General features: G+C 36.1%; 1 protein-coding gene across 6 annotated transcripts in view; it reads left to right on the top strand.

Annotated features, from left to right (window-relative positions):
• The window catches only part of ATP11C (ATPase phospholipid transporting 11C (ATP11C blood group)), a 190,550-nt gene that overhangs the window by 114,502 nt on the left and 63,528 nt on the right, over nt 1–12,520 (top strand). For all 6 annotated transcript variants that reach the window (XM_012782513.2, XM_075999369.1, XM_012782516.3 and 3 more), the window contains 6 exons: nt 5,249–5,377; nt 7,577–7,680; nt 9,844–9,894; nt 10,855–10,919; nt 11,256–11,337; nt 12,288–12,438. In XM_012782513.2, coding sequence (XP_012637967.1) covers nt 5,249–5,377; nt 7,577–7,680; nt 9,844–9,894; nt 10,855–10,919; nt 11,256–11,337; nt 12,288–12,438 — 582 coding nt within the window. The remainder of the gene's footprint in view (nt 1–5,248; nt 5,378–7,576; nt 7,681–9,843; nt 9,895–10,854; nt 10,920–11,255; nt 11,338–12,287; nt 12,439–12,520) is intronic.

Genomic DNA, 12,520 nt, shown 5'->3' with positions numbered 1-12,520 from the left:
ATTGATTTCTAGTTTAATTTTATTGTGTTCAGAGAACATACTTTGTATCATTTCAATTTTTAAAAATATATTAAAGATGTTTTTTATGGCCCATAATATGGTATATTTTGGTGACTATTCTACATGCACTTGAAAAGCATCTATAAGAATATGCATTCTGCTGTTGTTGGGTGGAGTTTTATATAAATGTCAATTAGAGCAAGTTGGTTGATAATTTTTTCAAATCTTTATATATCTGCTAAATAATTTCTTATTCTATCAATTATTGAGAAGAGTCTAGAAATTTCGTATTGTAATTATGAATTTGCTTATTTCTCTTTTCAGTTTTATCATTTTTTATTTTATATACTTTGTAGTACTAAGTAAAAAAAATAATTGGGATTGTTACGTTTTCTTGGTGAATTGGTCCCTTTATGTAATATTCCTCTTTATCCCTGGCAGTATTCCTAGTTTTGAACTAATTTGTCATATAATATTAATATAGTCAATCCAGCTTTCTTTTGATTAATGTTTACGTGGTATTCCCCATCTTTTTACTTTATTCTATCTATGTCTTTATATTCCTATTTAGGTATTATTTTTTAAATCCACTCTGACAGTCCCTGTCTTTTAATTGGATTGAGACCATTAATATTTAGTGTAATTATTGATAATGGTTTGGTTGTCTATCCCATCTATTCTTTTTTTTCCTCTTTACTTGCCCTCTTTTGGATTATTTGAGCATTTTTTGGTGATACCATTGTATCTTCTTTGTTGGCTTACTAATTATACATACTGTTGTAAATTATTTAAATGATTGCTCTAGAGTTAATGATATATTTTAAAGTATTAATCTTTGCTTCAAATGGTTATACTACTGCATGTATAATGTAAGAGTTTTATATAGTATACTTTTTATTTCCTCATTGACGTTTGTGTTATTGTCATACATTTTACTTCTACATTTCATGAAACTCACAATGTTAGTATTTTTGCTTCAGACAGTTGTCTATTTTTGTGATAAAATATACATAATATAAAATTTAACTTTTAACCATTTTTTATGAATATTAAAGATTTATTTGACACATTGACTAATTTATATTCCCATCAACAGCATATGACAGTGCCATTGGTTTGACCCTCAATAAAAGTGTTTTTTTTTTTTCAGCTTTCTTTACTTTTAGCCTTTTTTTTTTTTTTTTTTTTTTTTTTTGAGACAGAGTCTTGCTTTGTTGCCCAGGCTAGAGTGAGTGCTGTGGCATTAGCCTAGCTCACAGCAACATCAAACTCCTAGGCTCAAGCAGTCCTCCTGCCTCAGCCTCCCGAGTAGCTGGGACTACAGGCATGTGCCACCATGTCCGGCTTATGTTTTCTATATATATATTAGTTGGCCAATTAATTTCTTTCTATTTATAGTAGAGACGGGGTCTCGCTCTTGCTCAGGCTGGTTTCGAACTCCTGACCTTGAGTGATCCACCCGGCTCGGCCTCCCAGAGTGCTAGGATTATAGGCATGAGCCACCGCACCTGGCCTACTTTTAGCCATTTTTAAGTGTACAGTTCAAAAGTACATTCACCATGTTGTACAACCATCACCACTATCCATTTCTAGAGCTTTTCCATTATCCCAGACAAAACTCTTAAATAATCTGTCTTTTTAAAATACACTCCTTTTTACCTTTTGTGTATCATTCTGGATAATTTTAGTTGACCTTTCTTCAGGCTTACTATTTTTTTTCCCCCTGTATCTAGTCCTCTGGGTGAAAACTATGTTTTTCATTTTTAACTTTACATTGTGCTTTTTTTTTTTTTTATTTTGTAGGTAGTATCCACCTTTCTGCCCAAATCCACTCTTGTATGTTGTTTACCTTTTCGACTAAGTACTTTAACATATTAGTCATAGATATTTTTAAGTCCCTTTTTCATAATTCCAAAACCTGGACAATCATAGGTTTGATCCCATTGAGTCCTTTATATTTCTGTGAAGGCCCATTTTTCCTTGTGTTTTTATGTATCTTATATTTTTTAATTGAATTTTAGACATTGTAAGTAAATGAATGGTACAGGCTGAATTAAGTAGTATGTATCTTCTGAATTGGGCCCAGCATCTTCTGTCAGGCCACTATCATTGGGGTTTGAGGCAATCTAGTCAGAAGTTGGACTAGTTTGGGTTTTTGTTGTAACTATTGATACTTTCATTGTGCCACTGGACTACAAATTCCTTGAGTGGTAGAATGCTATTGCCTTGAACTTTGTGTAGGGCCTGGTATGCCAGAGGGTTTTTCTTGGTGTTCCTTTTCTGCTATCTGCTCTCAGCACATACTGCACTTATGAGTCACAGAAAATGCCTCTTCCCATTCTCTTGCTTGTCTTCCAATTGTAGACTGCTATTTGTTATTCAGTGTAAAGTTCCTGGTGGGAACAGATTGGTTTCTTGGTTCTCTTGTTCCTGTCTCAATATTAGGCAGGCCTTATACACCTGAGCCTCAGGGTGAGAGACTTTCTCAATATTTCCACCCCACCTCACACAGTAGCTAAACTTTTGCCTTATCTCAGTGCCAGGTCCTTGGTACAAGTGGGTTTCCTGTCCCATCCTCTACATCAGGTTGCTTTTGTTTCTTCCTCTCTAGCAGTAGTGATGTTTCCCTGAGACTATGCCAGGGAAGGTTTCCTATCTTTCTCCTAGATGCAGGTGGCTTTTGCTTCATATGAGAGAGGGGTCCATAATTCTGGCATGTTTTTTGCCTGTCTGTCCACAGTAGTCAGTCACTACCTGTATGACTATACCAATGAGGAGGGTACTTTTTGGTCTTCTGCCCTCATGCTTCCTCATGAGTATCCAGTGGAAGCCTGTGAAGAAGAGCTGGTGAGTGGTTATCCTCTTGTCTCTCAGGCTTGTAGAGATTCTAAACCTCATATTAGCTCACACCCAGCCTTTAAGAATTGGTTAAAAATCTAGTGGTTTTTTTCTTACCCACTTTTATGGTAACCATCTCTTACTCCTATGCTGTGAGTTGTGAAACAGTTCAACTGTCTTATCTCTCCTCACATTACTCTTTGAAATTCAGTTTACATGGTTGCCTTGGCAACCTCACCTCTCTGATGGACTAAACATTTTATTTTTTAGATTATCTATTTTGTTCTAATATTTATAATAGGTAGTGGTAATGTTTTCTTGTGGCTTTTAAAATGATAAGTATTACAGAAACAGAACTCTAGAGTTGATTGCCTAGCTAGATCATGTTATCCCCTTTCTTTAAAAGTCCTGTACCTTTGCCTTCAGGGTGAGGCCTGAATCCTGTGGCTTGGCCTGCCAAGCCCTTTGTGATCTGGCTCCTGTCCATCTCAGCAGTCTCAACTTGCACTGCAGACACAGGGACCTTTATGTTTCTTATCAGAGTGAATCATAAGTGTTGAAAAAAGTGGTCCTTTTGTGTGTTTTATTTCCCAGTGCCTGAGGGTAATCTTCCAACCTCTAATGAGTATTTGCTTCTTCGAAGATGTGTTAGGATTTTGCTTGTTATCTTTCTTCTGCATATTTAAGCAGGGATTGTGGTTTGATGTAAGCAATATAAGTGTTTATGGAAGTGAGGAAGGAAAATCCAACAAAATGAAATATTATTCACAAATTAGTTAAATTATTGATGCTGTTGCTCTTGACTACTGATTAAGATTGGCAAAGAAAATAAAATTATTCCTGAATAACTATTGAAATCCTCATCTTTATCTGCCGAATCATATTGCAAATAGAAGACAGGCAGAGCTAGTGTATCCAGGTCAGTGTGTCAAGTATTGACTCCCTCTTCTGCATCCAGAAGCCTCTTCTCTTTACCTAAGGGTGCTGTATAAAAGTATTAATTGTCATTTTCTCTATGTACCATGGTATGAAAAATATTGGTAAGCACCAGACTAGAGGATTCCTTACATCCTTCCAAAAAAGTGTTAAGAGTATTCATAGATTGAGAGTAAAGTAGTTACAGGGTATTAGTAATAATTATAATTAATTCTTAACAAATGGTTAATATGTACTAGGCACTTTGCTTAATGCTTTACTGGTATCATCATTTCATGCTCACATCAGTCCTCTGAGGTACTTGCAATCATCTAAGACACTTACTGAAAGTCATATAGTTAAGTGGCAGAGCTGGGATGTGGACTCATTTTAAAAAGCCTAAGCTTTTAACTATTATGATTTATTTCCTACCTTATTAAATTGTTCATAATTTCTTCTCTCATGTTTTATTTCTCTACTTGTACTTTGGGTACTTGCTCATAGGAAATTGTTTGTCATTGCTATATTAATTAATTCTTCTGATAACAGATGAATTCTTAGAAAGTGACTTATAGAAAAGAATATTTTTTCAAATATTATGGGAAAGACCAATGCCTTTCTTTTTTTTTTTTTTTTTTCTTTTTTTGAGACAGAGTCTCACTTTGTTGCCCAGGCTAGAGTGAGTGCCATGGCATCAGCCTAGCTCACAGCAACCTCAAACTCCTGGGCTCAAGCAATCCTGCTGCCTCAGCCTCCCGAGTAGCTGGGACTACAGGCATGTGCCACCATGCCCGGCTAATTTTATATATATATATATATATATATATATATATATATATATATATATTAGTTGACCAATTAATTAATTCCTATTTATAGTAGAGACGGGTTCTTGTTCTTGCTCAGGCTGGTTTCGAACTCCTGACCTCGAGCAATCCACCCGCCTCGGCCTCCCTGAGCGCTAGGATTACAGGCATGAGCCATGGCGCCTAGCCTTACCTTTCTAATTAACAGAGGTTTTCTGAGCACTGAAGAAGGATTGGCAACCAGCAATCAGTTGTTATCACATGGCAGGCAAAGTGTGTGCAAGTATGCATGGTGCAGAGTGGGAGTGTAGCTGCTCAGTATTCATGAGTGCCCAACTTGTGACATGTAGATTTTCTTGATTTATTGATAAAGTGATAATGGTTGTTTTCTTATAAAACTTTAGTGCCAGAAATATCAGAGAGCAAACAGGTGTTGGAATCAATTTATTAGAGTTAAAGGTTAGTGCTAAGGTAATATGAAAGAATCCTAAGTCCTTGTGATCTTTAAGAGGATTCTGAATGTTGAATAATATTCTTTTATTACCTTTCAGGTGGTGTAGGATGTTAAGATACTCTCAAAGTCCAGAGCTGGAGATATCTTTTGCTAATGTTTTGACTTTAGTGTGAGGTATAATGAATATTTTGTTTGGAATTTTAAATATTTATATCTGTATTTCTTTCCATTTTAGGTTGGTGATGTAGTGGAAGTACAGGCTGATGAAACCTTTCCCTGTGATCTTATTCTTCTATCATCTTGCACCACTGATGGAACCTGTTATGTCACTACAGCCAGTCTTGATGGGGAATCCAATTGTAAGGTAACAGAGACTAAACCTTGTCTAAACATTTTGATCTTTGGATAATCATAAAGTACTGCTTCCCACCACCTCCTGTTCTTTTATTTTATCTTATTTGTCTTATCCTACTCATGTAGGTTTTGTATTTGAAGACCACTGTTATATAACTGACTTTTTTTTTTTTTTTTTTTTTTTTTTGAGACGGAGTCTCACTTTGTTGCCTAGGCTAGAGTGAGTGCCGTGGCGTCAGCCTAGCTCACAGCAACCTCAAACTCCTGGGCTCAAGCGATCCTTCTGCCTCAGCCTCCCAAGTAGCTGGGACTACAGGCATGAGCCACCATGCCCGGCTAATTTTTTCTATATATATTAGTTGGCCAATTAGTTTCTTTCTATTTATAGTAGAGACGGGGTCTCGCTCTTGCTCAGGCTGGTTTCGAACTCCCGACCTCGAGCAATCCACCCGCCTCGGCCTCCCAGAGAGCTAGGATTACAGGCGTGAGCCACCACGCCCGGCCTATAACTGACTTTTAACGTCTAAGCAATACTTATCTTAGAGGAAAAGGGCGGTGTTGAGTGGGGAAAAACCATGCCCCAAATAGAAGCCACCACAATTTTTATAGCACTATGTGAATTTACTATTGACACAACTCATTATACTTTATTTAGGCTTTTAAAAATAGGAGTAATCATAGGCTGAAACTATATAAGTATAAAAATAACTTCATGTACTCTAACCTTACAGTTTGATCAGTTTTTATTCTGGAAGTGATGTGTGTTTTCTTTAAAGATTGTTTACACTTGGGATATAAGAAATCTGTCCTGGAGTAATTTGATTGCTTTTTAAATACCTTAGTGTGTAGTTTGGCAAATGTATACTTTATTACAGCTAGGAAGAATTATAAGTGAGTTAAAGTAAATTTGGTGAAACTGGGAGACAACTTACTTCTCTTATACTTTCTGGGACAGCCAGTTCTTTGCCATCGTCCAGAACTCCACAGGGCATGAATATGTATCCTCTCTATTTTGACTTTAAGGGGGGATACTGATATGGCTCACCTCTGGGAATATACTTGCAGAGTTCCTCTCCTTGTTCATTCCATCTAGAGTTGGGGGCTAGGACTCAGTGTGTGAAAGAAGAACTTTATCTCTTGGATGACTAATTCTATATTTCAAAAGCATGGTAATGAGCAAGAAGCATTTAAACTATTCCACAACAAAGTTATATTTTAGAAAATGTCAAGATAAAAATCAAGAGATCTACCTATAGATTTCCTAATAGCAAAAATGTTGTTTAGAGAAAGAAAACTTTCAGGGAGTTTCTTTTTTCATTTAAGTTGATCTGCTCAAATCAGCTAAAAGTACAGAGGTTTTCAAAAGCAGGAGGCAGTTTTTTTTAAATTTTTTTTATTTATTTATTTTTTTAAGACCATTTAAGACTGTAATAGGAGGCAGTTTTAAATATAACTCAGGTAGTTCCGTAATATTCCCTGAAGACCATGACAACAGCTATCCCTTCTACGTAAGCGGTGCATTTTTTGAGTCTGTGTTACTGCTTGTTTGATGATATATAAATTGGTTCATTGGAGCCTGCCTTGACTTCTGGATGAATCAAGTGCATAATGTACATTAGTAGAATATTCTAACTGTCTGACTAATGCAAGACACATCATCTCCTTCCCCTTCCCACAAAATGTAGCCACTGTGAACATTTTCAAGATCATTAATTAAGCTATTTGTTAATGGAACTATTCATGTTTTTTTTTTTTCTTGATGTTGGCAAAATTTTAGCATTCTTATGACCAAAAAGGTTCTGTTCAATTCATATGTGTATGTCTATATTGCCATACACTATAGTGAGAAAAATAATAAGCATCAGTTCTATAAATAAGAGATAAAAATGTATTAAAATTTTCATGGGGTCTTGGTTAATTAGATGTATGCTGCAATTGGAATCCTTTCAGTTGTCTTTATCAAGAAGAGCTTTTAGTTTTTTCATTATCTTTGAAATCCCCTTGCAGCAGGATTATCTTTCTAATTACCTGTAATATATTTTAAGAATAATACCATAAAACCTATTAGGTGGGAAACATGCATCAATATTTGTTTATTTTGCGAAAGCCTCTTATTAAAACAAACTATATTCCTGGAATTAGTTGGGTGTACAATTATGAAAAGAAACTTTTTGTTGTTGCTTCTGCTTTTTCTTCTGCTTGTGTCTAGACACATTATGCAGTACGTGACACCATTGCACTGTGTACAGCTGAATCCATTGATACCCTTCGAGCAACAATTGAATGTGAACAGCCTCAACCTGACCTCTACAAGTAAGAATCACCTGGTTTCATTTACTGCTATCTGTTGGCTCTGCTTCTCTTCACCAACAGTATTGCAAAGAAACACCCACCACTTGTCAGCCTACTCTCATTTATGTTTTTATGAGCTGTTCCTTCCTTCTGGCAGGGAAATGAATCAAATTAGCCTTGTTCACTATCAGCCAAAGATAAATCATTGTAGGCCCAGACATCCTATGATTTTTCTTTTACTTTTGTTACTTATAAACTTGGCCATCTATCATATTTTAAAATTAAGTTATTCCGTAAGACTGTCTGGTCCATCAGGTTGATACAGTAACCAGAGTTAATTAAAACAACAATAAACCCCTTTTACATGACATCTAACATTAAAGGGAGAAGGGATATCCTCTTAATGCAATTAGTAGGCACTCTAAGCTTTCTTACAATGATTGTGATGCACTAATAGGCAGTTTCTTGTCCACAGTAAACAGTTAAGGGAGCAGTAAAATGGTGTAATTTCCTCTATTTTGCTATACTTAGGTTCTCTGTAGAAGATTTGCTGATTAACCGTCATTGTGGATTGTCAAAAATTTGGTGTTTGATTTCGGACTGGTTAGTTTGGTTGATTAGAGCATGGTGCTAAGGAGGGTAGAGTAACCGGAGGTAAAACAGGTTTTATCTCCATATGGACTGATTTCATTCTATTCCACCATTACAGATGGCATCCATTACCCATCCTAGCCATCTTGTTAATGAACAGTCTTAGTCATAAGTGGTTGAATAGTCCAAGTGGTTAGATGTGATCTATACTAAGACCTAGTAGTAGAAAAACAAAGTATTCATCCTGCCTCAAAAATAATACCCTCTCTCCTTCCCATCAGTTTTTTCCTCTTCCCTTTCCTCTTCTGTATCCACATTGATACTAGGAACTAGGGCCACAAAGTATACCAGCTTTTCTCTGCCTTCAAGGGGGGCTCATAGTGAGCAAAGGAGATAAAACAGTAAAGCTAAGCTTACACTACAGTGTGATAATAGAGGTGAGTACAAGGGCCGTGGGATCACAGAAAAGGGAGTGAGTTATTCTGCCTGAGTTAAAGAACCGTATCTATACCCTTACATATTTATAAGGAAACACTCATATTTTTCAGTTGCCTTAAATATGAAGGGGAATGTTATGACAGGGAAGGCTATTCCTAATTCTCTTAGACTAGATCAAATCCCTTGCTATGTGACTTCAAAATACCTGGTACTTCCACCACCCCTAGTGGTGATCACTTGCGTTATCATTGCCTGTTTACTTGTATTTCTTGGGACAAGGAACACTTTTTTTTCTTTGCTTATTAGTGTATCTTCAGCACCTTAGTACAGTACTGGCACAATTAATGTATGATGAATGAATGAACAGACCCTTCATATTTTGTGTACATAGTAATATAAAATATTACTATTTTTTCTGGAAAAAAATGGTGTTTACAATGCAAATTAGAAAACACTCATAATATTTTTGCTAAGGAGGGGTTGGCCTTTTTACCCCATTTTGCAGAAATACAGGTTATCATGCGCTTAGTCATATTAAGTGATTGGATCAAGCTCAGCATTGAGATCAGTTGCAAGACACACGCTGGACATTTCCAAGATAGTAATCAAGTGTTCACTGTCCCAGATCAATGTTATGGTCAAAAGGGTGGTCCCTAGACCAGCAGCATTAGTATCACCTGGAAACTGAAATCAGAAGCTCAGAGATGGGGCTCAGAAATCTGTGATTTAATAAGGCCTCCAGAGATTCTTATGCATGCTCAAGTGTTAGAACTACTGAACTAATGGTTTTTAAAGTGTGTGTTAGCACCAGAAACCTTTCTTCGTGTGAATCTAAAATAGAAGTCACGTTATTTATGTAAAGGTATAAAGGCGAGAAGTGTTGTATGCATCCATAATGCCAGATAGAACTTGAAAATCAATTTAGAATCTTTGTTTACATTCTGATAATTCATAATATTATTTAAAAAATTAGACAGAAATGTTATATACCTTATCAATTTAATATAACTTCTTTTTCCAGAAATATAATAGGCTTTTGTAGTTCAGAGTCTAATCTTCTCTGTATTATTTGTATTTTGCTTTCTTCTCATATTTGTGGTACATGGATTTCACCTGGATATAGAAAACACATTTGCAATTATGTTCTTTTTACAGGTTTGTTGGGCGAATCAATATCTATAGTAATAGTCTTGAAGCTGTTGCCAGGTTAGTTTGTTATTTCTTTAATCTGGCCTTTGGCTGGGGGTATATTTTTCTTTTAAATCCACTAAAACATCCAAATACCTTTCTTTATATAAAAGGATATAAAGGTGAATAAGTAACCTTGTAATTGGTAGGATAGTGGTGGTAGGATCTCTGTGTATTGGGGGGTAGGGGGATGTTGGAATTAATGTTTAGGGTTTCCAAAATAGCAGTGCTTCCAACGCTTTGACTGATGTTCCCAAACATGCTCTAGGCACTGTATTTATTGTCCTTGGTTGTACAGTGGCTGGCAACATTGGAAATATACTTGGAGAACAGTAGTTTAAGGGAGAGTAATTGAGGGACTAGGCAGTGGATAAAATGCTGGAAGAATTCCTTGGACTTAAGTTAAATGATAGGCTGATCATTTATAATGAGGCAATTCATACAAAAAAGAATGCTTTCTTTCCTCTTTCTAACCTTAATTTTTCCACTTGCCCTTTAAAGCCACACTCAGTACAGTATCCATACTCAGAAAGAAGTTCTCAGAAAAAAGTTAAACACAGAGTTCCCAGTGATCCCCTAAAGGAGGGTTTACTCTCTATAAATATGTCAGTGTGTTTTTCCCCACCTTGGTGTTTGCCTTCTCAGTCTTTTTATCTGTGACCCTCTGTTTGTTTCTCTATATCTGCTGCTTTGTCCTGTCCTTGTCTATGATTCAATAATTCTTTTATTCCCCTTATCCATTTCTTTACCACTGTGTGTTGCTGGCTACTTCTTTATTGTGCTTCTATCTGTGCTATACTCTCAAGTAACTTCAGAGAGAGGGATCTTTCAGCTTGTCCTTGGGAGTAAGCAGCTGGTATAAGTAGACAGATACATTCTGAACCTCTTGGAGATAGATGTGTTTCAGAGCAAAATCTATCCCCACAGTTGATGATGCAGTTGTGTTGTTTGGATACATTGTGGTTGCTTTTTGTTTAGGTCTTTGGGACCTGAAAATCTCTTGCTGAAAGGAGCTACACTAAAAAATACTAAGAAGATATATGGTAAACAATTTTTAAGATATATGTGTCAGAAATATGCTTTGTAAAGCCTGTGAATAAATAGTGCATGTTAAAAAGTGAACATGGCAGATATTGCCATTTAATTTAAACCTCTGTTTAGATGTTGGGAATTTATAAGATGGTAAACTAAGATGGAATATGACAAATTTTATATAGAATTAAAAATTATGCTATTAATGGTATATCAACTGGTGAGTTGGAAGGGGACTTAGAATTCCCACTTTTATATATTTAGAAATTTATGGATCTAACTGGGTGGGGAGTTGGTTGACAAGTTCATTTGCAGTCCAGGTTTCATTATATTCTGTTATTCCTTAGGAGTTGCTGTTTACACTGGAATGGAAACCAAAATGGCTTTAAACTACCAAGGGAAATCTCAGAAACGTTCTGCTGTTGAAAAGTTAGTGTGCACCACAATTTCCCTAGTTGTTATTGATTGAAATAGTTACTGCTTCAGTAATTCCAAATAACAACCATAATAAGAAACAACTATAATAGCAACTACCATTTTAAACACTTGTTTATGTTCCAGAAACTATGCTCAATTACTTGTATGTCTGATTTGGTTTAGTATTCTGAACAACTCTGTGAAGTAATTTGTATTAGCTTCTCTACCTTAGAGATGAGGAAATGATCTCAGAGATGGTATATGACTTACCTAAGCTCACATAACTATTAAAGGACAGAGTTTATTTGAACTATAAATTTATTCCTTTTTGTTACTGGAATTAATGGTTTGGGGTCCTCTAGTTACTATATGCAAGTTGGTTCTATAACATAGATAATAGTCTCCTGGAAAATGCTGAAGTGATACCTGGTAGATCCTTAAGCTAGGTGCCACTGATATGGCCCTCTCCCTGTCACCTGCATGGATAACCAGTATATCACTGCCACCCTCTCCCTAGCTCCACTTCTGAATTGAAAGAATCTACACTGAGCTTGGATTTCGAATTGCTACTGTGCCCTCTACCCCAAACATTTAGAATTCAGGGAAGTGGAGACAGGCTACTCCTTCTATAAGATTGAGTATGGTGTGTGTGTGTGTGTGTGTGTGTGTGTGTGTGTGTGTGTGTGTGGTCACTTTATAGGAACCTTACTAAAGGGGTGTTAAGTTAGTCAGCCATTGTACATGGGGTGATGAATAAACAGTTCACGACTAGTGTTTCCATTTTGCCACTTGAGAGTGATGCTGCAGCTGTGAAAACTGAGGTTCATATGTAATAAAGGCTTGTGCTGTGGTTACACATCATACACAGGAGAAACTTTAGACAACTGAATAGTTTAATTCATATCTGGCTGATGTCTTAAGTAATTAGGTGGTTTTAAAATCCATACTGTCTTATTTTTCAGATCTATTAATGCCTTCCTGATTGTGTATTTATTTATCTTACTGACCAAAGCTGCAGTATGCACTACTCTAAAGTACGTTTGGCAAAGTACTCCACATAATGATGAACCTTGGTATAACCAAAAGACTCAGAAAGAGCGGGAGACTTTGAAGGTAATGTGTCTTCTGCTGAAAATTCTAACTCTAGAACTTTGCAATCAAGGCCACCCTTTATTGAAATTGCTCAGAGAAATGA

The sequence above is a fragment of the Microcebus murinus genome, chromosome X (assembly GCF_040939455.1).
Source record: "Microcebus murinus isolate Inina chromosome X, M.murinus_Inina_mat1.0, whole genome shotgun sequence".
Classification (NCBI taxonomy): domain Eukaryota; kingdom Metazoa; phylum Chordata; class Mammalia; order Primates; family Cheirogaleidae; genus Microcebus; species Microcebus murinus.
Note: the sequence above shows the minus strand (reverse complement) of the source record. Positions and strands in the feature narration are given on the sequence as shown.